The sequence below is a fragment of the Puma concolor genome, chromosome B4 (assembly GCF_028749965.1).
Source record: "Puma concolor isolate L17-30 chromosome B4, mPumCon1.1.hap2, whole genome shotgun sequence".
In the NCBI taxonomy this organism is placed as follows: Eukaryota; Metazoa; Chordata; class Mammalia; order Carnivora; family Felidae; genus Puma; species Puma concolor.
The window spans coordinates 77,281,996-77,309,143 of record NC_141673.1 but is presented as its reverse complement, the minus strand read 5'-3'; the positions used below and the strand labels follow the sequence as shown (position 1 = coordinate 77,309,143).

General features: G+C 38.3%; 1 protein-coding gene across 2 annotated transcripts in view; it reads right to left on the bottom strand.

Moving 5' to 3' along the window:
* SYT10 (synaptotagmin 10) overlaps window positions 1-24,254 on the bottom strand; it is a 72,234-nt gene extending 47,980 nt beyond the window's left edge. For both annotated transcript variants that reach the window (XM_025930376.2, XM_086713667.1), the window contains exons 1-2: window positions 23,737-24,254; window positions 4,572-4,929 (exon numbers count right to left, since the gene is read on the bottom strand). In XM_025930376.2, coding sequence (XP_025786161.2) covers window positions 4,572-4,929; window positions 23,737-23,887 — 509 coding nt within the window. In that variant the 5' untranslated portion in view covers window positions 23,888-24,254. The remainder of the gene's footprint in view (window positions 1-4,571; window positions 4,930-23,736) is intronic.
* Window positions 24,255-27,148: the final 2,894 nt, after the last annotated feature.

The following is a 27,148-nucleotide window of genomic DNA, read 5'->3' as shown; positions in this document are numbered from 1 at the left end:
ATGCCTGAACTACTATATTAGTTTCCAAATAGATGTCTTTTTCTTTAGTCTGTCCTATAAACTGTTGCCAAATTAATTTTCCTAGAACACAGCTCTTTATCCATGGGACGCTTCTGCTGCAAATATTTTTGACAGGGCAGACCTTGAGTATCCTGCCCATGGTTTCAAGGCCTCCTTATATAGTTTGAGTCCAGCCAACTTTCTCTTCTTTTTTACTCCTCCACTGAACTCTGTTTTCTGATCAAGTAACTTCCACTTTCATGGCAACATTTCCAATTCTAGGTCTTTTCACATAAAATGTTTCCATCTGGGATGCAAACTTTCTCCCAATTTCCATTTATGTGAATTCTTCATTTCCTTCAGCCTTTGCCTATTGGCCCTTTTCTAAGCCTCATACTAGGAATAATTTTTCTGTTCTCAGAATTCTACATTCTCCACCACAGTCTATACTTGTAATTCCTGATATTGAAGTTGGTCTTTCATGTCTTATCTTTGCATTATGTTGTAAATTTTTTTCCTGCTCCCTTAAGTTTGCAGAGTGGACAGGGTGTGTATAAGACACTGATGATACCCATTAGTAAATATCTACTGAATAAGACTATTGAATGAATGAACAATCAATCAAGATACATACTAGAATAATGTTAATAACTAAGAAATACAGAGATGCCTCCTGAGTCATTTGGCTGCTGGCAAGCTGATGTGGCCAAGTGTCTAGGCACTTAAAAAGGAAGATAAGAACTTTGAAAATGTTCCAGTTTCCAGCAATGCTGTTAATTTCTGAACCAATCAAAATGTTATTAAGTTATAGAGACAAATAAGACTTGAAAGGGTAAGATGTTTGTCAGCTACTGTCTGAGCCGAGTAAAAGGGAGTCCCAATGGCAGACTGGAACTGGCATAGCCTAATAAGGTGACAAAACCAATTCATTGTGTGCATGTGCATGTATGTGTATGTGTGTGGTTTGATTTTGCTACATTTCAGTGAAAAGTTAAGATTTGAGCAGAATAATCTGATTTATGATAATGTGCCCTCAATCTGTGTCCAAGTGGGCTGCATAATGAACTCAGCAATTTCCTCCTCCTTCCATATAAAGGTAATTTCTAGTATGATGAAGGAATTAATGTAGATGAGGGGTTTTGAGAACTAAGTATAATCAAGTTTTATGCAAGGAATTCATCTCAAGGCCAAAGAGATTAAAATTGTGACTGTAGTCATTCACAATAACCACGTACAATCTTAGATTTCTGAGTAGAATGAGCAGGAAGATGCCCTCATTCTTCAACCTCCAAACTCTCTGTCCTCAGCAGACTGTAACCAACATCTTTGATTGTAAAAAACTATATATCCCCTTGGCTTTAATGCTTAAAATGTGAAACCATCAATCTGGATAAATTTGAATTCTAACTTTCACCAGCTGCATGACTTTAGGCAAAATTGTAAATTTCCCTGGGCCTTGAGTTAACTCACAAGTAATGGGAATAATTAATAACACTTACTTCATGCAGGTCGGCAGGATTAGCAGGAAGGGTGCCTGGCATAGTAACCAAATTGCAAGTGCTCAAAAATAAATCTTTCTTCCTTCCCAGCCACTCATATAAACAAGGAAATTCAAAGAGGTAGATGAAATATCAAAGTTCTAGCAAAACTATGAATTTGTATTCTACTTTTTCTCTTAGAAAATACAAGATATGTGTAATTTAATCTTTATGTTTTTTTAAGATGGGGGGACAAAGTGCACTTATCAACTAAAAGAGCTTAATGATTCTGAGTGCTAAGCTGATTGATGTACATACTGCTGTCAATATTTAAAATATGTTTTATAAAAAATAAATAAAAATGTTTTGTAAATTAATTGAACATTTTTACTCTAAAACTTCTGAGTGTCTTTAAGGCTTTACTAAATACTGTATTTGGCCACTGTTGCCAGTGATAAGAGCAATGATAATCAAGTAATCAGATAGTTTTAAAGCAGTTTTTCTTAAAAATATTTTTTATTTTTAATTTTTCTTAACATGTATTTATTATTGAGAGATACAGATAGAGCATGAGCATGGGAGGGGCAGAGAGAGGGGGAGACATAGAATCTGAAGCAGGTACCAGGCTCCGAGCTGTCAGCACAGAGCCTGATGTGGGGCTTGAATTCACAAACCATGAGATCGTGACCTGAGCCAAAGTCGGATGCTTAACTCACTGAGCCACCCAGGTGCCCCTCTTATAAATGTTTTTAAAAGTGGCATAGGGGATAATTATTTCAGTTAAATAACCATAATAGATAAGTTTAAGTTAACATATATTCATATTACATAGAAATCATAAAAATTAAAAATGACCCTAAATGCCACTGCTCAGAAAAACTAACTATGAGACATACATTGGTTATAAATTTTAAAGAGCACAGAAAAGCATAACGTGGAAAAGACGCCTCCATCCATCCTCCTTATTCCAAAGTTCCTTATCCCCAAAGTAACAGTTATTCTTACTTGTTTGTCTGGAATGTATTTCAGAAAGAGGTGGATTTATTTATTGATACAATTCTCTTCTTTTCTTTTTAAAAAATTTTTTTAATGCTTTTATTTATTTTTGAGACAGAGAGAGACAGAGCACGAGCAGGGGAGGGGCAGAGAGCGAGGGAGACACAGAATCCGAAGCAGGCTCCAGGCTCTGAGCTGTAAGCATAGAGCCCGGTGCAGGGCTCAGACCCACGGAGTGTGAGATCATGACCTGAGCCAAAGTCAGACACTTAATGGACGGAGCCACCCAGGCAACTCTGATACAATTCTTTTCTATTTCACAAAAGATATACTGAATATTCTTTCAATCCTAGTGACAAACATGATCCATGCACAGTGTTTCAATTTCACAGATTTTTAAACCTACAAAAGCATGTCATGTCAGAAAGCATAGACGTTACTTAGATTTAGAGAGGTAGAAAGGGAAGATTAGGAAGTCAGTTACTTAGCAGGAAACCACACTTGCCTTCCCAAACCACTGATTTTTCTCTGCCCTCGGGTAAAACTAGTTGTTACTTCTGAGAACCAGAGAAAAACCAGTACCACTACTTTGTCATTCATTTTAAGGACTGAAGACCATCCTTAATAGAAAAAAAACGACCCTTCAGAAGAATGTGTTTTTCCTTGGGATGCCTGGGTGGCTCAGTTGGTTGGGCATCTGACTTCGGCTCAGGTCATGATCTGGCAGTTCCTGGGGTTCGAGCCCCGCGTCGGGCTCTGTGCTGACAGCTCAGAGCCTGGAGCCTGTTTGGGATTCTGTGTCTCCTTCTCTCTCTGCCCCTCCCTGTTCATGCTCTGTCTCTGTCTCAGAAATAAATAAACGTTAAAAAATTAAAAAAAAAAAGGAATCTATGTTTCCTTTACAGTTAACACAATTTGAAATACATTACAGCAAATTATTTTCATTCAAGCAATCTTTTACTGATTTTTCCAAGCAGAGTTAAAATATATCTCCACGAAGAGGCTCTCATTTCCCTCCTTTTGTATACACTCTTTAGTGTGCTCAGGATATTCACCAAAACTCCTGTGGCATTTACCACACTCTGCCCAATATGGCTTGGCCTGTGTGTGTTCAAATAGCATTTTCCAGTGGTTCCATGTGGACAATGCAGTTACTAACAACTGGAGACTCCATATTAATCTCTGTTACTCAATTTTGATTGTGAACTTCCAGATGATTTCATGACAGACGTTGCAAGTAGCTGTTTTCTTGATATTTATTGGTTGACTTAAACTACACTGAGACTGCAAGTAGCAACTATCAAGCAATGATCTTTCAAGGGAAAGAGTTAACAAATAATAGTCAGTAGTTATGTTATCTTACTGAGACCTTAAATTCTACTAAAACCCCTTCATGGTACTGCTCCCTGTCTGGCTCCTTTGTCCTCAGTTTCCCTCATCCTTACTTCCTCTGTCCTACCCTTTTCCTCTTTTTTAAGGTTTATTTATTTATTTAATTTTGTAATGCTTCTTCATTTTGAAAGAGACAACATGTGTGCATGAGTGAATGGGGGAGAGGCAGAGAGGAAGGGAGAGAATCTCAAGCAGACTCTGTGCTGTCAGCATGAAGCCCGACTCAGGGCTTGATCTCAAGAACTGTGGGATCATGACCTGAGCAGAAATTGAGTTGGACCTTACCCGACTGAACCACCCAGGTGCCCCTATTTATTTATTTTTGAGAGCCAGAGACAGCCAGAGAGCTAGAATGAGAAGAGGAGGGGCAGAGAGAGAGAGAGAGAGAGACAGAGAATCCCAAGCAAGCTCCATGTTGTCAGCTCAGAGCCTGATGTAGGCCTCGAACTCATGAACCGTGAGATTATGACCTGAGTTGAAATCAAGAGTTGGATGCTTAACTGTCTTGCCCTTTTCCTCTTTATTCAATGATATGTTTCTTATGTCATTCTCATTTCTCCTGTTTTTCTTTGGTCCTTTCTCATCTCCATTTTTCTCCCCTTACAAGGTCACACACACACACAAACACACACACACACACACACACACACATACAGGCACACACATACATGCACGCACAGTTTTATATATTTGATCTTTTCTTACCGGGATGAGGATGTAGGTTCAGTAATTTGTCTTTGCACACGTGCATGTTTAATTAAATGTTCTTTTAAAGCATTTTGGACTTCTGCTGGGATATCAGGGGAAGTGTGGCTGATTTTTATAGCAGGCTCAACAGCTTTTAGAGCTGGCTTTTCATTTTCTTTAACTTCTTTTTTCTCTTCTGTCTCAAAGACTTCAGTAGGAGCACTTGAAATGCTCTGTGGAAGGGTACTGACGTTGGAAGTCACAGGTTTGCTTTTCCAACAAGGCCAGCACAACTTCCAGAAGACAAAAAGTGAGACAACCAACAAGGCCAGGCCACAGAAGCTGACAACCACTGCTAACAAGCTGACCGAAATATCTGGAAAAAAATCACAATGTAAAGAAATATTAATCCACTGATAGTGTACATAAAAGAGCAGAAACAGTGAGATAATTTACATTATGGTTATTATCAACAGATTTCTTTTTTAGAGTTTCAAAATTTACTTTTAAGTTAGGGAGGAAAGATTAATAATTAAGCCTGGAAATTCTCAAAGGAGATATATGAAAAATCCCAATTGTGTATAGAAAAGGCATGATATATGCACATTATTTCAAAAAAACAGTACAAGGGGTCCAAGAGTTTGCAAAATGAAAGGTGGCAACTTATAACCTGCCATGAAGTTATGAAACTTAAGAAACTCAGAAAATGCACACAATAAGAAGGCTTCTGTTTGTTTCATCTTTTATCTAAAGATGTAAACTTCTCACTTTCTAAGCAGGGAATCATATCAAATATTTGTATAAACCACTTTCTGTAGTCTAAATAAGAATAATATGTTACTAACAGAGAAGAGGTACACTGGTAATTATATTTTTAACCTCCCTAGGTCCTTTATGATAACCTTGCATGTTCCTACTTTCTAACGTCCCAAATTAATGATGTAAGTATCTCTAAAATATCCTTATTTCAAAATAACCACAAAATTAATATATGCTCATTATGTAAAATGATCCAAAGAAATATAGTAAAAAAAAAAAAAAAAGTAAGATTGAGTAAATAAATGAATGAGAAAAAAGAAACAAATCTCCTGTGCAGAAGAATTCCAAGCAATATACGTAGATACTCTGTTCTAAAGAAGGTGGACCACAGCTCCCACTCCTCAAGTGTGGACATAGTGCACATACTGCACATAGTGACTTCCTTCCAGAGAAGACAGTATGGAAAGGGGTAAAAAAGGGTAACTATAGTTGGAGAGACCTCACCAGGTGATCAAGGTGACTATTGACAATAATGAATCATGTTGATAGTACACACCCTTAATATGATGTGATGAAAATGGCACTCTACCTTTGTGGTCTTCTTTCCCAAACCCATAACCCAAGACTAATCATTAGAAATCTGTAAGACAAATTCCAGTAGGAAGGCATTCTACAAAATATCTTACCAGCACTCTTCAACACTGCCAAGGTTGTCAAATAAAAAGTCTGAAAAACTATCATAGCCAAGAGGAGATTATGGAGACAATGACAACCAAATGTAATGTGGTATCCTAGATGGAGTCCTGAGATAGGAAAAGGATATTAGGTAAAAACTAAGGAAATGTGAATAAAGTATGGACTTTAAGTAACGGTGTATCAATACTGCTTCATTAATTACAACAAATAACCCATATTAATGTAAAATATTAATAACAGGAGAAACTGGGTGTGGGGTATATGGGAACTCTGTACTATCTTCCCAATTTTTATGTAAATCTAAAGCTGCTCTAAACAGTCAAGTCTGTTTTTTAAAAAGTTAAGGATATCCCCCTACCTACTTCCATTTTCACCTTCCTAAGATAACCAATATTGGCAATCTGGTGTTACAGCACCCTTAAAAACTAAACAGATTTCCTGTAAAGGGAAATTTGTCTAGATGTAAATAATCTTGTCATTTTCTTTTACAACTTTGCTTAGCCTCAATATAAATATGAATCCAATTTCTTTTGTTTAAAATAAAAATGTTAGGAATATGTTATAGGCTGAATTGTGTCTGTCCCTTAATCCTTTCCATTTTCTTATGTTGAAAGCCTCACCCCCTAGTGCCTCAGAATGTGACTGTATTTGTAGATAGGGCCTTTAAATTAGTCATAAAGGAAAAATTAGGTCATTATGAATAGGCACTATTCCAGTATGACTGGTGTCCTTGTAAGAAGAGGAGATTAGGACAAAGGTGCTCACAGAGGAAAGACCATGTGAAAACACAGGGAGAAGGTGGCCACCTATAAGCCAAGGGGAGAGGCCTCGGAAAAAAAAAATCAACCCTCCTGATACCTTCCTTGATCTCAGACATCAAGTTTTCACAACTGTGAGGAAATAAGTTTCTATTGTTTAACCTACCAGTCTGTGGTACTTTGCTATGAAAGGCCTAAAAAAACTAATAAAGAATAAATCTAATTTCCTTTAACCACTACTGGAAATTCAAGATTTCCTTCCCCTCCCTAGAAGCAACCACTGATCCCAGTTTGGGGTGTATCTGTCCAGCCCAAGCACTAATAAAGACACTTCTTAAAAACCCATACAAAACTTTTTTAAAAAACCTTAAATGGCTTACTGCATATTTATTTCTTCAATTTGCTTTACTTTTTAATTCAATGATCCTTGGGGTCTAACTTCATCTCACATAGCATTCCATAATACTTCCCCATGATGGATATTATGGGATAGATTATGCCCAGTGGTTTGCTATTACCACATAGCTATAATGAGCACCTTTGCCCCTTCTTGTACATATTTGTGAGTGTTTCTCTAAGGTAAATGTCTAGAAATAGAACTGCAAGGTCATAGGTTATGCACATATTTAATTTTATTAGCTATTTCCAAAAGAATCCCAGAGTGTCTATAACAAAAACATCCAGGGGCGCCTGGGTGGCGCAGTCGGTCAAGCGTCCGACTTCAGCCGACTTCAGCCAGGTCACGATCTCGCGGTCAGTGAGTTCGAGCCCCGCGTCGGGCTCTGGGCTGATGGCTCAGAGCCTGGAGCCTGCTTCCGATTCTGTGTCTCCCTCTCTCTCTGCCCCTCGCCCGTTCATGCTCTGTCTCTCTCTGTCCCCAAAATAAATAAACGTTGAAAAAAAAATTAAAAAAAAAAAACATCCTAAGAGTATACTAGTTCCTGTAATCTCAGAGAAAAGCTGTTATACTTTAATTTTCACTGATATGATGGGAAAATGATACCTTGTTTTAATTTACATTTTCCTGATTAGTAAGATAAAATGGTTCTGTTGAAACTCCCAATTTGTAGCTAATGGAAATCTATTCAGAAATTGAAATAATTCCAAATTTTTAATGCTACCTAATTATAAGATAAAAATTAATTTGACATACTGTGATACATAGATATTAATATTTTCCTTCATTTTCTACTTGCTTATTAAAGCAACCATTAAATATATTTCCCATTTATATTCAATTGGTGAAGAATGTGTGATCATATTTTATATTTTGTAATTTACTTATTAATTTGTTCATTAGCCCCGTAACTTGAGGAAAAAAAGAAAAACACATCAATATACTTCCTACTTTTTTTAATGTTTATTTTTGAGAGAGAGAGAGAAAACATGTGCATGTGCACAAGTGGGGGAAGGGCAGAAGGAGAGAGGGAGACACAGAATCCAAAGCAGGGTCCGGGCTCTGAGCTGTCAGCACAGAGCCTGATGACATGGAGCCCAAACCCATGAACTGATCATGACCTGAGCCAGTCAGATGCTTAACCGACTGAGCCACCCAGGTGCCCCTTGCTTCCTAATTATTTTAAATGGAGGCATAAATACTACAATTATGGATTCATAATATTTATGTATTTTCAGCTCCACTTACGTTATATTTTTCTGGGTATTTTAACGCAGTTAACTTCTTCAACTCAGCTGGAGCCAAAAGCCAAGATATAAGGAAACCGCAGGACAATGTGAGGTAGAAGAAAGGATGGAGCTCGTTTTCAGTCCATAACTGAAAATGCCTCCCTTCTTACTTATAGGCATTAGAAAACTTTTACTCACCCACAAAAATGTGATGACATTCTTTTATGCCATTTTTCCTACATGCTAGGTTTTGGCATTCATGAGGTTATTCTCATTTTAGGAAGAAGTCCTGTGGAAATCTCTGACCCTAATTCCATTTTCCCTACTACTGACAATTTTCTTTCTAAAATCAGTATCTGGTTCTACCATTTAGGGGCCCATAAACTATTTCAGCCAAACTAAATTACTTGTGAAAGTGAAAAATTGTGTTATCAGTAATGCTTGGGTAGCAGGAGGAAACCGAGTCATGTCCTGGCAACTGAGATGTATGGTCACCTTACCTCTCTTAGCCTAACATTCTTCTATATCACCTCTTAGCCATCTGGGACAAATCCAAACTTTGTAAGGCATTCCACAGCACCTTTGTGATTTGACCCCTGGGAACTCGTCAGCTTTATTCTTCTGTCACTTTCCTACCTGTACTCCTTCCCCTGACCACTCATTACTCTCTCGTGATTTTGTTCAGGCTGTTGCATGTAGTTCCACTGCATTTATCATCCTCCATTTGGCTTCCTGGCAGATTTGTATTCAACAATCAGAGCCAAATAGTACCTTGTTGACACTCTCTTACCCAAAACTCCTGGGACACAATGTGTTTCAAAAATTATTATTTTCTTTTGAATATTAGAAAGGCAATATAGTACACATTATGTGGGATAACACTGAGTAACCAAACACATCGATACATCTAAAATGAAATGTATGAATTAGTCACACTGAGTGGGATCACTGAAGATTATAAGTAGCTTAATGCCAATTCAGATAGGATGTTGATACCAAAATGCTACAATTTACAAAATAATTGTCAGTTTTCGGGATTTTGAGGTTTTGTGATTGTGGATAAGAGATTGCACATCTGTACTTATTTTGCTTCTCCAAATGTTCCCATCCTACACATAAACTCATTCCTTGATCCTTCAGAGCAGAAATCAAGTTTATTCACCTATTGTAGTGTCTGGTATTTATCAAATGGTCAAAAAATGTTTATGGAGCTATTGAATCCACATTTTGGGAATTACCTGAAAAAGAACTTAAAAGGCTGTAGGTTTTGAGGTGGCTAGATGACTAAAAACTGAGTGATTTAGAAGGAATATGCAGAAATCCTTCTACCAGGAAGATAATATAATATAGCTTGTACCCTGGCACAGTTTAGATCTGGGTTCAAATGTCAGCTCCACCACAGGGACTTTGGGCAAGTTGTTTAGGTTTTAAGAGTCTCGTAAAAATAGAAGTATTTATATTTATTTCATAGGATGTTGTGAGGTTTAAATAAAGGTATATAAAGTATATGAAGGTATATAAAGTTAATTTGGATAGTAAGTGCAGTGATGGTTTGCTGTCATTATCAACTCTTTATTTTTCTTTAAACAAGAGTACTGAGGAGAAAAGAGGCATAGTTATGGATTGAGTATAGACTGAATGGTGATTCACAGATTAGTAACAAGAGGAGAGACTCATCTGATGACAACTGGTACTGAAAGGAGTGAATTTGTTTAAAATGAACACCAGCATTTCTAAGTAAATATTAATGTTTCAGGAAGCTAACAAGTAACATTCCATTTTCCTGTCCATATGTGCTCAAAACAACTGAGAGGCAAACACATGTTCAAACAGGCAGCAATTAAAATACAGGCAGCTATCAGCTTAGGTCTGTCAGAAAGTGGACTTGCTAATATGCCACCTTGAATTGAATTAGACTTGACCATACAGTCACAAGCCTGGCTGCACCACCACTGGTATTCCCCATGAGGACTGGACCCCATAAAATTTACTACATGGAGGAGTAGAGAATATTTGTTTCCTGAGTATATGAAGCTCATACATCAAAGAAGGGGGAAACTGATAAGTCATTTCTCAGAGATGAGGGTGGGCCAAGATTCCTATCTTGCAGCTCCTTTCATTCAAAAACATACAGCAAAGGGAAAAAGAGATTTCCTTCTTCTCAACAGCAAAAAGTGAAAGAAGTTGGGATAATTAGAATTTTATCCTGAAACAATGAAACTAAATTTATAAAAATAAGCTTATTGTATTTTATATATTTTGCATTGCTTGCTATTGTAATTATGGCTAACCAGTAAAGGTATTAAAAACAAAATGAACTGTTTAATACTTAGGTCTTTATGGGGCGCCTGGGTGGCGCAGTCGGTTAAGCGTCCGACTTCAGCCAGGTCACGATCTCACGGTCCGTGAGTTCCAGCCCCGCATCAGGCTCTGGGCTGATGGCTGAGAGCCTGGAGCCTGTTTCGGATTCTGTGTCTCCCTCTCTCTCTGCCCCTCCCCCGTTCATGCTCTGTCTCTCTCTGTCCCCCCAAAAATAAATAAACGTTGAAAAAAAAATTAAAAAAAAAATACTTAGGTCTTTATGACATAAATTTTTTCAACAAAATTTGTTTAGCAAAATAAAAGTATCTGACTATCAAAAGAATAAGGAAGAATCTGGGAGAATTTATAAAGTCATCAAAATGTTTTAAATGATTTTTTTTATGACTGTGACTCACATTTAACCATGGTATGAAAAATGTTATGAGTCTGGACTTAGTTCAAAGAAAAATAAGTAACCTCAGAAACATTTTTAAATAAAGATATTGAAATGGTCAGAAATGCATTTCAGAAATAACACTCTGGCTAAGGAGAAGATAAGAGTGGAGGTCAGACTAGAAGAAGAGAAACTAGTTAACATATGATAATAGTCATTCATTGAAGGATTATAGTGGTTCTGAATGAGGGCTGCTGAAATGAGGAGAAATGCAGATTCAGGAGATAACTGGAAGTTAAAGTTCCAGTGAAGGAGTGTGAAGACTGAAGGATAAAAATGTGAGTTAGTGGGAGACAAACAGGATGATGAAGTAAGGAAGACCATGCCTTCAGCTTTGGTCATACTAAGTCTGAAGTACTTGTGCTCATGCAAGTAGAAATTTTGAGGAAGTTATTGGTAATGCCTGACTGCAACTAAAGATGAAATTGAAGGACTTCCTTTAATAGTGGAATCTGAATCCATGAAAGAGAAGACAAAATTTGATAGAAACCTGAGTACATCAATATTTAAAGAAAAAGAACTTAAAGGAACAAAGAGCCTGTGTGCATAGAAACCTGAGAAAGTACGAAAAAACAAACTCAGGTCAATGTGTTTTCATATATATATTTGAGAGAGAAGGAGCGAGCAAGAGAAAGCATAAGAAGGGGGGAGGGACAAAGGGACAGAGAATCTTAAGCAGGCTCTACGCTCAGCAAGGAGCCTGACTGGGGGCACCATCTTACAACTGTCAGATCTTGACTTGAGCCAAAATCAAGAGTCAGACACTTAACTGACTCAGCTACCAAGACATCCCTGGAGGAGAATATCCTAAGAAGTAATCAACATAAAAACGTTAAAGTAAGTTCAATTAGAATAAGTAACTATTAACATTAACAAGTAGGTTTTAGTGAATTCAATGAGATTAGTGAAGGAGAGGCTATATTAAGTACATTAATGTGGTTAAATAAATGAATAGGAGTGAGGAAGTGGATTCTATGAGAGTAGACCATTCCTTCAGGAAACTGGATGTTGGAAAGGAGGAAAGAGAAAGGAGGAAAGAGGAGCACGTGGAGGTGACGGAGGTGTTTTATTAGGATGTGCAATACTCAAGCATGTTTTAAAACTTAAGGGAAGGAATCAGCAGACAAGAAGACATAGAAAGTTAAGCAAATGAATAATTAAATGAAGTCCCATAAATGGTGAAAATGGATGGATGGCGTCTGAAGCAAAGATGAAAGGATTGCCTCACTTTTTCCTTTACAAGTAAAAGAGGATGGTTCTGCAATCAGGGAAGTTTTTAGGTCTTGGGTAGAAAGTCAAGTGAATTCTTATTTATAAGTAGTATTTTCTCTCCAAAGTAGGAGTTGGGGTCAACTGCCAGTTACTTTGGGATATTTGGGAATAGCTTGGATTATTTAGATATAGCGGGGGGGAGTTTGAAAATAGGAATCGTAGAGAACAGGAGAAAATTGAATAGGAAAACACAGGATTTCCGTTCAGAATTGAGGGTTCTTTTGAAATTGGATACTAGCTTGCCTGGTTTTAAAACCTCCTAAATAGTTGATTGCTCTGGTGTAGGGATAGAGAAGCAGATGAATTTATTCATGAATGAGGTCTCCCTTCCCCACAGCACTGGAAGATGTAATATATTTCAAAGGAGAAAGTGATTGCAATGATGAAATGATGCATCATTAAGTATGGTGCCATATCTATTGACAGAGAATTCACAGAGAAGTAGAAAGGTGAAAGGACCGGAGTTTCCAAGTGAGAAAGGTGAAGGCATAGGAACTTGTGGTTGGGGACTGGGGAGGTTAGGTAGAGAAAAGAACACTGGAGGAAAAAGGTCAGCCATGGGGAGGCCAGGGTGATGAATATAAATGGCTTTGCTTGCCTTCTCTGCAGGGCCTTTGAAGTTACCCTTGCAATAGGCAAACTTAATGAGTAGACCCTATCTCAAATTTTCAATGTCTCTGAATAGTTAAAAAGAATCCATTATATGACATTCATCTTATTATATTTTGGGAAGATTAAGAGTTAATTAAATTTACAGATATTAGATTAGGTGCCCAGATAATCAGGTTTAAAATTGCTCAAACTCTGGCTTGATTACATAAATATGCATAACCATTGCTTTACCACTGTCTACTTATCTGTCGAGATGTCTCTGACTCACTTTTGGTATAAAGATTTTATTCTTTCACTGTGTCTTAATAATTCAAAATAAAGTGACCCAGTTCTGAAAAACTGAGAAAACACAACTCTCATAAGAGAAGAGTAAGCCATGGGGCACCTGGGTGGCTCAGTTTGTTAAGCGTCCGACTTCGGCTCAGGTCATGATCTCACAGTTTGTGAGTTTGAGCCCCGTGTCGGGCTCTGTGCTGATAGCTTGGAGCCTGGAGCCTGCTTCGGATTCTGTGTCTCCCTCTCTCTCTGCCCCTCCCCTGATCATGCTCTCTCATAAATAAATAAATGTTAAAGGAAAAAAAAAAAAAAAAGAGAGAGAAGAGTAAGCCAAAAAATGCTAATTCCTCAGAAACTTTTGTAAAGCAGAACTTTGCTAAAGTCTATGTAACCAGACCATAACATTTGCATGGTCCTATTCACTGAGGCTTGTAAAAAGTGTTAGATCTAATTGTCTACTACCTACACAGATGGATATGATCACACAGAAAAGCACAGACCAATTGGTGTGCTCTCCATGCCCATCACCACTGCGTTAATTGATATTCTTATCTGTGGTTTCTGTATCATTTTTTTAAATTTTAAAGTTCTAGTTCTTTAATTTTCAAAATGTACAAAAATATGATTTCTTGTAATTAATCAAAACTTATAATTTAGTTCATTGATATTTCAAGCCTTTTGTTCTTTGGTTTCTTCCCATTATTGCCTGAACATAGACCATATTTATGGCATCATTCCATAGAGAAAGAAGGGGAATAAAACCCAAATCAGCAACTCTTTTTTTTTTATTATTTGAGAGAGAGAGAAAGCATGAGTAGAGGAGGAACAGAGTGGGGGGTGGGGGGGAGAGAATGAATCCCAAGCAGGCTCCACACAGCACAGAGCCCAATCCAGGGCTCGAACCCATGAACCATGAGACCATGACCTGAGCTGAAGTCGGATGCTTAACTGACTAAGCCACCCACGTGCCCCAAATCAACATTACTCAAAGAAAGCTGAGGGAAACTGTTTCTAAGATAAAAATTTGGAATTATCTTTGAAGTTAACCTATTTATCCTATTCAGATGATGTTGTGGTTGACACTTAAACAATGAGGGGGTTAGAGGCACCAAGTCCCACACAGTTGAAAACTGCCATATTAAGTTTTGACTCCCCTAAAACTATTGATAGCCTACTGTTGACCAGAAGCCTTGCCAATAACATAAACACTTGATTAACATATATTTTATGTTATATTATATACTGTATTCTTACAATTAAGTTAGAAAAAATAAAATGTTCTTAAGTAAATTATAAAAAAGAGAAAATACATTTAGAGTACTGTACTAGAAAAAATCTGCATATAAGTAGATCCACACAGTTGGATCCTGTGTCGTTCAAGGGTCAACTCTAATATTATAATAGGGCATAATTCTGATTTCTATAACAAGAGGCTAAACTAGCAGTGACTTAAACAAGGTAGAAGAAGTTTATTTCTCTCTCATGTAATTAACTATTCCAGCATAAGCAGGCCAGGGCATACACATCAGGTTCAAGGTGTCTAGAGTCCTAATTTTTTTTTTTTATATTTGTGCTTTGCTATTCAAAGGCTTTTGCCTTCTCCTTAATGTCCAAGATGGCAAGCTACCATGCCCATGTTCCAGGCAGTTAGGTGGTAGAATACCATGGGGAAAGGGAAGGTGAGAGTCTGTCCTTTAATTCTAAGGGCACAGCCTGGAAGTAGTACACATCACTGCCACTAACATTCTGATGGTCAGATGTAGTCATGTGGCTGCAGCAAACCAGAAAGAAAGCTGAGAAAAGTTGTCATTTATAAATAAAAAAAAATAAGTTATTTTAATGCTGCTACATATCTAAATAAAAATAAAGGATTCTGATACTGTGAAATAAAAGGGGGGAAATGAATACTTGGAAATAACTAGCAGTCTCTTTTTCATCTATATATCCAAGACATAATCAATCAACATATTATCCTTGCAACAATGCCTCTTATAATTTCCATTTTAACAGTACTGATTTGCCTTTTTCTTGAATTTCAATAAATGATAAAAACTTTGTATTAATACTATATTGAGTTGATTATAATATGCATATTTTAAAACATTTATTTTCTGAAATCTGAATATATTTTAGTATCAATGGCTTATTACAATCACTAATAGCCAGGAAGTATGTCATAATTTTCTCTGTGTATGTGCAAAACAAAGACATCAATATAAAAAGCCATAGAATGAGTCCAAGTGGCTTAAAAAACAACAACAATCAAAAAAAAAACCAAAACAGTGGAGAAAACAGTAAAGCCTAGCACTAAACCTTACAAGACAAACTTTTGGGGGATAGGTGGAGAAGGCAGTGAGTCAGTGAGTTTGCCAACATTGCTAACATTGCACATAACTGTACAGGTAGCTTAGAGCACAACACCAAATGGCCTTTATATCTTTTATGAATTCTTTTAAGGAAAAAAATGTACCATTACCACTCTTGACAGCACTCTTGATGGCACAGAGCCTAATAATGAGTGGAAAAACAATGGTGTCACCAATTCTGAAATCAAAAAGCCATTCAGAAGAATCATGGTCAACTTTAAACTTATTTTAACCCATTTATGTCTTTTAGTTTACTTTTTATGTTTGTACAAGAGTGATATATGATTTCAACAATTTATGTCTGTTTTAAGAGAAGTCTCTACATAAGTGTGAAATAAAAACTCTGTGATAACAAAGTATCAAGTTATAATTTATTTAGTGACATTTCTTTTTCTTTTTGGTACCATATAAAATAATGGTGCATCTTATAATCAATAGCATCTTAGATTCAATCAAATATGGTATTCAATATGATATAAAAGTATCCTAACTTATAAAAAAATCTTTACACATGTTCATAATTGAGTAAATAATTTATAATCTGTGATTATCTATTAATTCTACATTTATAATAACTTGAACTATGTACAGCATTTAATTAATGGTACAAGTACATTTTATTTTTTTAAGCTTATTTATTTATTTTGAAAGAGAGAGCGCACATGTGTGCACATGCACCCAGTGGGGGAGAGGCAGAGAGAGAGGATCCCAAACAGGCTCTGCCCTACCAATGCAACCCCTGATGGAGGAATCATGGTTCGTGAGATCATGACCTGAGCTGAAATCAAGGGTTAGACACTTTACTGACTGAGCCACCCAGGCTGTCTAGTACGAGTACATTTTATGTCTGGCACAGTGGCTTTTACCTAAGTGTTCAATAAATATTTGTTGAATAAAAGCATAATGCTAAAACCACCTCTCAGATATAGTAACAACTCATATTGTAACATGTTAGAAATGATAATAAGTTTAATATTGTTTTATCCATTATTCCTATAAATCTATGACTATTGAAACAGAATTAAGGGAATAATAAAGACTGTAAACTATAGTCCTCAGTGTTTGATTAAAATAATTCTGTAGTATGAACAAATTGACATTTACAAGGTTTTTTAAATTGACTGTAATGTTCTCTATTCCATAACAGAATGTTAAATAGCAGATCGTAACACACTTCAGGATCCACCCGGATGAAAAAAAGGTAGTATCAGTCCCTCCCACCTTCATCATTCTACCCTTCTAGCTCTGAGGCATCACAGAACAATTTTATGATTTTATGTATACATATACAGTATTTGTGTGTGTGTGTGTGTGTGTGTGTATACATATGTATATGTATATGTATATACATATGTATATATACATATATACATATATGTATATTTATATCATATGTATGTACATATATATATGTATATATATATACAGCTTTATTTTCAGACAGTCTACCTAAGTCATGATGATGTCAGCTTTTACAGTTTCAGTAGTCATTTAGGATATTTAAAATGATAAAGAAAGGGGCACCTGGGTGGCTCAGTCAGTTGAGTGTCCGACTGCAGCCTAGGTCATGATCTCACCAGTCCGGAGTCCGAGCTCCGTGGTGGGCTCTGTGCTGACAGCTCAGAGGCTGGGGCCTGTTTCAGATACCGGGTCTCCCTCTCCGCCCCTCCCCCATTTGCACTCTCTCTCTCTCTCTCTCTCTCTCTCTCTCAAAAATAAACATTAAAAAATAAAATAAAATAAATAAAATAAAATAAAATAAAATAAAATAAAATAAGGAAAAAGAAAACTATTATACAATAACAAGAAGCCATTGCTTCAGTCAGAGACTGTTTCTAAACTTGGCCAGTGCTGGATATTCCACCAACAGAGAAAATCAGTATTGTACAAATTAGAAATAAACAACATAATTTATTGAGCTTTAATAATAACACTTCCTATTAGGAGGCCTAGTTTTCTTTGATATTATAGCACTGAATTTTAATAATGACATATATAGACGGTTGACTACTAAACTTACATACCCAAAAAATGGTAGGAAAATAAAGCAAAAATTGATTGTAATGTATTATTTTTCTAATTACAAAGTAACAAAAATAATTTAACCAGAAATTTAATATCTGTTTTCATTATAGGCTTATTTATGGACATACAGAAGGAGCTATATTTATAATTATATGCATTCAAAGTTGTGCATTTCAAACACACTAAAATCTTTTACATGATTTTACTGTTCAAATGAATCAATTATATTTAGCTAAGCATTCATGAATTAACACTCATGTACACTTAATTATATGCATGCATGTACTCAAGTAAGAAAAATAAAGAATGTTGTGTCTTACGCTTGTATGACAGTATATCTAACAAAAGGAAATTTTGGAATTTGGGTCATAATTACACACTGAGAAATCTTAATACATCACTAATTATAGCCAACGGTATAATGATAGTTAAGAGCCTATTTTTTACAAACATTTGTTCCAGTGCCCTGTGGCACCAAGGATGCCCCTAGGAAATCTTCCTATGCTTACTTTTTGTGGAACCTAAGGAACCCTGGGTTTTTATCCTTGCTGCTTCATTAACTAGCTTGATTTGAGGGGAAGTTGCTAACTTTCCCTGCCTTCGTTTTCAACACTGCAAAATAATGACTTCTAGTTCTAACTGGTATGACTAATAGGCATTTTAAAAAAGATGATTATCTTCCCCATGCTAGTTTCTACTTAAGCAAACAGGCTTTCTTTTACTATTATAAATTGATATTTTAAGTAGATATTCTCACTTTTCTAGAACTTGCATAAACTTAATACATTTATTACACAACACTTACAAATTTAGCCACTGGATCATAGCTCTACCTGAACACACTCTGTGGGAAGTCAACAGATACCCATATGATGTTCAGTTGCTTTTTTGTGAGTATTTTGCTCATATTCTAGGTTTTAAATACCTCAAATGCTCTAATTTCTGCTATTATCATAAACAAAATACGATTTCTTGTAATCAAAACTCATAATTCAGTTCATTGATATTTCAAGCCTTTTGTTCTGTGGCTTCTTGAGGATGAATTTATTAATTCATTCATTCTTTCATTAATCCAACAAATATTTATTGAGACTAAGAGGAGCCATAGGTTTTTCTAGGCACTGAGAATAAGACAGTAGACAAACCACTGCTCTCAAAGAGCTTATGTTCTACTGATTTAATGTATACATCAGGAAGAACACAATTGTATTTTCAAAATATAGATAATTTTAATTGGCATTAGAGATTCCAATAAACATTTGTGATGTTTATCTTCTGCCAGAATCTTGTAAAAAAATCTTGTAAATGAATGTAGATGTATCCAAATAATGACTAATTTTTTCCATAAAACAAAATGATGATTAAGTTTTAAAGACAATGGGATTTGAATGAAATGGACAGCTATAGATCTTATATATAAAATCATTCTTTTTTTTTTTTTTTTTTTTTTTTTTTTTAAATTTTTTTTTTCAACGTTTATTTATTTTTGGGATAGAGAGAGACAGAGCATGAACGGGGGAGGGGCAGAGAGAGAGGGAGACACAGAATGGGAAACAGGCTCCAGGCTCTGAGCCAGCAGCCCAGAGCCCGACGCGGGGCTCGAACTCACGGACCGCGAGATCGTGACCTGGCTGAAGTCGGACGCTTAACCGACTGCGCCACCCAGGCGCCCCATAAAATCATTCTTGTAAGGATCTGATTTCAGAGATTCACAGCTCATATAAAGAGGAAATATAAGGGTGCCTAGGTGGCTCAGGTGGTTAAGCATCTGACTCTTGATTTTAGCTCAGGTCATGATCTCATGGTTGGTGAGTTTGAGCCCTACATTGGGCTCTGTGCTGGTGGCGCTGAACCTGCTTGGGATTTTCTCTCCCTCTCTCTGCCCCTCCCTGCCTCTCTCTCTCTCAAAATAAATAAACTTAAAATTTTTTTTTAAAAAGAAGAAATATAGATCTTAATTTGTCTCAAGAAGAAAAAAGATTAAAGCAAAACAAATCCTGTCAATATTGTCAAAATACTGATATCTCAGAATTAAGAAAAGTAGGTGTTTGCGGACACTGGCTTGGCCTTTGAAAGCAGTTGTTCATTTCCCTTTGGAGCAAATGATACCAAGCATAGTATGTATTGATGATCATGTAAAAATGAGACTTTCTTGATTGGAGTGTCATTCTTCATTGGAGTGACAATGTGGGAGAAGGAAAAAAATCCTTTCTTACATCCTTCTTCATATATGGGTGTATCTGAATTTATTATGGTTCAATTACTCTGTCTCATATTTACAAGTTTTGAGGAAAAATTTCCACTATATTTCTAAATTGTAACTCTTTATACAATCATTAGAATGTGTAAAACTCAGTGTGTAGTTGTACCAGAATTATAGATTAAGTAATCATTTGCTTTGTGTCTGTAGAGAAAAACCTACGAAACACCCTTACTCATTTTAAGCCCTTATCATAGACTTAAAATGCCTCAATCTCAGAGAATCACAGTGTAATTTTAAAAATCTTACTTAGCAATCTCCTTTATTAGTCAAGTAACTTCAAAGAAATTCTTTGCCATATACCTACTGATCCCTACATCTACAAAATTCAGGAATACACATAGAAATTGAGAAAGAAATTGTTTAAACTTTTATTTTAGAATTTTTAGTTCCAAATTAAAAGTATTAAAATGCAAAATCAAAACAATGATGAATTAAATGTTTATTGAAAATATTTAAATTAAGGTTAGGTCTATACAATTGTGATGTGACTATGTGCTTCAGGGGGTTTGATTAGCTATGGTTTATGAGGTCTGCCTTTTAAGCAACATACTTTCCTAAAACCTCATAAGCATTTGGATATGGGGCAGCAATTAAAGACTGACCAGAAATGAACCCAAATGCAGTTCCAAAACTATTATGTGTATTAGTCATGGTATATCTGAAAAATAACATTTTTGGCTGATATATTGTTTTGTATGTTCCCTAAGTATTAAATCATATTGTGCATGAAGATGAATTTAGTTGGTGACATGTCTATTGGGGGTGGGGGTCAGAGGTAAAGAGAGGGCAAACATTTGATTCTCTAAAAATTACACATGATGAACTTTCCAGTGTGCTAGTAATGCTGACATCAATAATGTCTCTAATAAACTATTCAAAAAAAGTAAATTAATTGGTGTTGGCAGATGCAGTCTAATTCTTCACAAATCTTATGAAAATATGGGATTAGTCAACTTGATTGGTAGATCCTTAATGCCAATAACACTGCTGATGCTTCTGCTACTGCTGTTATAGTAAAGAGGATGGTGGAGCCCACTCTTTATTGGCACTTAAAACACTGGTAGGAGAATATATTATTTATATGTGTGATTCATAAGTTCTTTAATGTAGAATGACTTTAATTGGGATTACCAGAATTTCTCCCCCTCTACTCCTATGGGAAGGAATCTAAAAATATACACAATCTGGAAGCCTGTAATTGTCACTTCACCCTTTGAATAACTGACACCATATGGGCAGTGCTGATTAACATTCAAAGTAAATAACCACTGTGCCAGTCAATGTAGATGCCCTCCTACCAATAATGTGTTTCCTATTCAACAAACAGTGAGTAGAAGGGTCACCTACTGGAAGTGTTTTTATTTAGAGACCTAGAATAAAGGGCACAGGTGCTAAGTTATAAGAAAATCGACTATAAAGAATAATGTGAAGCTGAGTGGCTAATATAAAGATTCAGTAGGTAATATTTGAATCCATTTTGCAGATATCTATTGGTATTGGGAGTTTATTTGTGGATTAAAGTATTTTATTTCTAATTGTACAGATTTACAAATGGAAAATGTAAAGTAATCTTGTGCATCTTTAGATCTCATACAACCTTACAGAATGTCTTCTTTAGTGGTAGCCACTCAAAATATATTCATATATTAAATCAAATACTCCATCTGAATAGCATATATTTTCTCTTTACAGAAGAAAAATATCCATGAAATTGTTTTAGACTCATTTTTCCCCAATTTTTCTTTCCAAGGGAAAGGCCAAAAGGAATAGGAACTACGACTACCTCTTGTAGTCAACACCCTTTCTGCAATTCATATACTGTGTTTTAGCTCAACACCCTTTTTGCAATTCTTATACTGTGTTTTACCTTAAAATTATACGGTTGTATATTTAGAAAGATTTATAAGCTAGTAATTGGTTTCCGACTGCACAGTTTTCCTCATTACCAGCCAATCTGAGAACCAGGAGACCACTTCTTGGTGTATGATCACAAACAGATGATCACAGCATCAACCGTTAAATGACCAAATTACAGGTATTTAAATTTAAATACTTTAATTTCTTCTTGGAGTCTTATCTTTAGAAAGTCGATCGCTAAAGATGTTTCAGAAGAGTTTATCCAATATCAACACAGAGGACTTTTAAGGTCACACTATTTTGGGTATTTATCTCATGCTTAGCAACCATACACGTGACACACATATACACTGTGTTCACCCAGTTCCTTCCACTAATAGTTGTTTGATACACTCGTTGGAATTCAACACCTACTGAATAAGTGAAAAAAGACTGTTTTATTTGTATATGCACAAAACGTCTAAGTGTCCAGCATGGGGACAGCACCAATCATGTACCCTTCCGCTCCAGGGTTCAAGTAGCAGCATCTCTCAGGTTCTGCCAACCGCAGACAGAAAAGAAGCCTCTCTTGGTTCCGGTTGCCACGATCAGAGAATTTGAAAACCCTGCAGATAGTCCATTTAAATACTGGTAGGGAAAAGCTAAACCACATCTATTCCCACCTCCCCTTCCTCTCCCTTTTCTTTGGTGGTGGTGGTGGCTGGGAGAGATTCACTCAGTGCGCCCTCCTGGCCCCCTTCCCCAGCCCGCAAAGCTGTGGGCAGTCGCGCTCCGCTTGAGTTGAGCGGTCCAGCTCTCACCTGTTGCCCTGGCTGCCCTCAAGCCACGAAGCCCTGCCACGAGGACAAAAATGACAGAAAGCAAAGGGGAAGAAACAAGACCTACAGAAGAGATGGCGATCTTCCAGCCCGTTGCCGAAAATCCCGAAAGCAGTGCTTGTTGGTCGCCCAAAGCCACAAGTGACCGTCACAAGGGACTCTCGAAATCACGCGGCCCGCAACTCTGGAGTCCCTCTCGCTCGTGTGAACGGACAACAGGCTACACTAACCAAGCACTGCGCAGGTGGTTAAAACCCTTTCCCCAGGAGTGACCAAACACTAGTTCTGATACGGTTCCCCTCAACCCTCCGAGAAAAACCTGTCACCTGAGGCTTCTTTCCACTTCCAGATTTCTGACGGTCGGTGTCCTTCTCCATCTCACCCCATTTCTTCCAAGTTTCGTGAAGGGAGAGGGAGGATGCCCGTGCGTTGGGGTGTGCATGACAGCATGTGTGTAGAAAGAATTTCTAATCTTTTCTCTTTCCTCCACTTTATATGTGACCCGAGCCTTGGTTGTCGCCTCAAAAAAGAATCCCTGTTTTGCCAACGCTGTCACGAAACCCTCCAAAATCACATTTAATAAGGGGTTCGGACACTGCCAAAGGCTCGACAGGTTGTAGCCGCGAGTTACACACACACCCCCTCCCCCGCCCCCGGAGCCTTTCCGCTCCCGGAGGCCAAGGCAACCCTATTTGCAAGGTGGTTTTTGCCCCTTCCCCAAGCTCGCGAGCCGCGACACGAGAGAGGGCAGCTGGGGTCCTGCCGGCGAGCGGCTCTCGCAGGCAGCGCTGGGTAACAGGCTGTGCGCCGCCGCCCTCGCTCGCCTCGCCTCGCCTCGCCACCCCGGAAGGGAGCCCGCAGGCGTGGGAGAGCGGCGGCGAGCGAGGGACGGCGCGGCGGGCTCGGAGCACGCCGGGGAGGTGGAAGAAGCCGGGCAGGCGGAGTCGAGCCGACAAAACCCGAAGAACCCACGCTCCAGGTGTCCGGGAGCTGAGCGGAAAGAGGAGCGAGGTAGGAAGGCGCGGCGTCCCACAGGCGCCCTGGCGCCGCGCGGGGTCCCGGCGGAGCGCGCGGACACGAGGGGGGCCCGCCCCGGTTACCTGTGCTGCTTCCGCCCTGGCTGCCCCTGTCCCGGGGGAAGATGCCCGAGCACTTTTCCCACTCCACCTGGCCCGCGAAGCACAGCTCGGTGACGATGTGCAGCGCCTTCTGGCACAGGCTGCTCACTCCGTCCTCCTTGTGGAAACTCATGGTTGGCCTCTTTTTCCCCAGTCGGCCGGCCGAATTTCCCCTTCCCGGTACCTCTGGGCTGGCCCCTCTGGCGCCCTAAGCCATCGCCCGCTCGTGGGGAAATGGGCGGGAGAGCGCGCTGCTCCCAGCGGCAACTCTTAGGAGCCGCAGGTTGGCCCCATGGCGCGAGAGGGGGGCGCAGGCGAAGGCGGAGAGGCTGGGGCTGGAAGCGCGCGAGGCGGCGGCGGTTAGGTTTGCGCCAAGTCTCCTGCGGTGGGAGCCAGCCAGACGCGGCGAGCTGGAGAGAGAGACCCGGCATGGAGTGCGGAGAGGAAGGGTAGGGGGTTGGGGAGACGTGAAAAAGCCTAAGCCCTCGACTCGCTAGAACTCCCCCCGCCTCCTCCCAGCGCTTTAGTGTTTGGGCTGGTGGCTGGCGGCGGCGCGTCCAATCGCAGCCCGGCGCGGGCCGGCCGACCGGTTGAGGCACCCGCAGCGCCCCCTCCGCGCTCAGTCAGGGGCCCGAGGTGGCCTTGCAAGAGGCGCGACTCCTCGTCCCTGCCGGGACCCCAGCTTGGGCTGCAGGTGCACGATGCAGCGGGGCGGGGGATAGAGAAATCTTCGTTTTCTCCGTACTTTTTCCCCAGCCTCCGTCCGCCCCTCAGCTTCCTGTCTCTCCAACTTTACTGCATGTGTGTGGCTCTCCGTGGTCTGTCTAGTTTTACTTTTCTGAAAAGTCGTTACAACTGAAGATAAACTGAAAAAGTTAAATTTTAAAAATGAATAGGCGAATAATCAAGTCAGACGTCTACAGAGAAAGAGAAGTGTGCCTGGAAAGCACGTTTAAAATGATTTCTAACGATGATGGATTAGAGACAAAATTTAATTCCAGAGTTCTTTTTATTGCTATTACTGAAATTCACCGTAAGATACATTTCCTATCTATCCAATTCAGTTTTTCTTGATGCATAAATACTATGAATAGGCAGATTTTAATTTATTGCCTTTGACTTTGTTTTCTAATTCTCTTACGTATTTCACAAAACGAAATCTTATTTGTATTAATATTCACTGTCGATTAATCCGTAATTGGCAGTTAAGAATGCACAACTTGTCTTATCACTTCTGCACTGGAATACTGAAAAACAACAACAACAAGACCTGGGTTTAAAGGGGAGAAGGGTTAAATTCATATCTGTCACACACACCTGTGCTTAACCTTGAAGAAATTGCTTTTAGATCCTTCTTTCCATCTGTAAAATGAAGCCTTGGGACTCTTCTGTTGCAACACTTCTCTAAGGCAAACGGGCTTACTCATGGAGCTACAACTACAAAATAGTGTTAATAAGTATGGGCCACACAGTTATAGTAAAGGGGTTCACATTTACTATAAATGGGTTTCATTGTTTTTAAATTGTTTTGGGACAGAGTTTAATACTCGCTTATAACCTGAAGATTGATTTAACCTTTATTAGATGAGGATCCTTTATTTTCGAAGTGGAATATCCTGACGTTGTGGTCATATTTATATAGACAGTTTATGATAAATCATTTCCTGTGTAAGGACACTGTGGTAAACTTACTATAAATACTCGGCATAGAATCACAGTAGATAAGCATTCATTAGGTGAATCATTTTGACCTGATTCATAGGACAATTGGTGTAACTAGGAGTATTTTTATCGTGAATCAAGACAAACTAAAATCTGAAGGTTTCATTTGCTTTTTGTTTTTATGCACATTGCTTTGGATGGTTTTTAGATAAAATTGATTATTTCAAAATAATTTCACTGTCAAAACATATTGAATATCTACTGCATGTTTGGAGCAATGTAAACACACTTTAATAAGGCCCTTTCCAGCTGTCATTGCCTCCCAGTCCTCCACAGTCTAGACACCCTCCTGTAGAACAACCTGCAATGCAATGCTGTGCTTTCATATTTACTGTATGAGCAAACTGTTATGTGGGAGTCCAAATGAGTAATTTAGCTCTATACTACCTAGATTCTAATTGCTTAAGTGGATTAATGCAGATCTCTCTCATGACCCTCTTCTGTTTGATTTCAGTGCTCAATATTATTAGGTAAACAGATTCTGAAAATAACTTTCCCCGTATTTGTTTATCCTGTTCCTGGCCTCTTGCTTACTCTTCCCCGTGTTTCCACAATAAGCAGTTCACCTGTATGTTCATTTTTTCTGAATTTATTTGTCTGAAATATTTTTGCTTTCATCTAAATCTCCTAAGGTTTTGCTTTTTTTCTTTGATCTTTAGACCATCTCTACAGCTCATTAGCAGATGAATCAAACCAGTTTTTCTTGTCACTTATTAACAGCTCCTGAAGAGGTGTGGGGAATGTAGAAACTGCATTCAAGGTCATTATTTTCAATGCTGAAGGATGAGATGACAAGAATTTCAATTCACAATCTTTAAAAATTTTTTGCCAACTATTTGAACTAACAAGAGCCTACCCATCAAGTAAACCAAGCAATACAGATTTGCATTTACTTCCCCACCCACACTCCGAAGGAGTTGCTGAACAGTAAAGGAGGGGAGAGCAGGTGAGATTGATTTTACTAAGCACCAGTTGCTATACTAAGTGATATATGAGGCATTAATAGTCCAAAAATACAGGCAGGTCTCTGACACAGCTTCCTTCTGAATGATCCCTGCATTAAGACAAGGAGGAATTGGTGTAGAGGTGAACAGGCCCCCAGCGCTCCCATCCGTATAAACTAAGCCATCCTCTTTCAGGGGTAATTCTGAAGGGTCAATACTGTGATTTCCCTGCTTATTCAATCCTTTTCCATTTCTTTCTTCTCCCCCTCCCTATGGCTCCTTCAAAATATGGAGGGGAGGGAGTTATCTTCTCAGGTAGAGATCTCCCTAAAGTAAGGGGAATCTGGGAATCATTCCTGTGACTAGAATTTCAAATACTACTTGATCTCCGTGACAGGCACTAAGAAGGTGGGTAAATGAGGAAATCTCAGAACAGCTGAGCTCAGTCTGAATGACGATGAGAGACGAGTAACTTACTTAAAGCTCCCCTACCTTACTTTTCTGTGTTCTACAGCTCAGATTCCTATGAGCCCAATTCTCATCGCCTGTACATACTTGGGCCTGCTCCTGTATTCCTTAAGTTGAAGAGTGGCATCACCACTCACTCTCAACTGGAAAGATGACCCCAAACTTCTCATTTGCATGGATGCATATTGCTACTGAGAAGTCTATTTCTGTTCTGACTCCAGATCCTTTGATTAGCCTGATTCATCTCTCTCTGGAAGGTT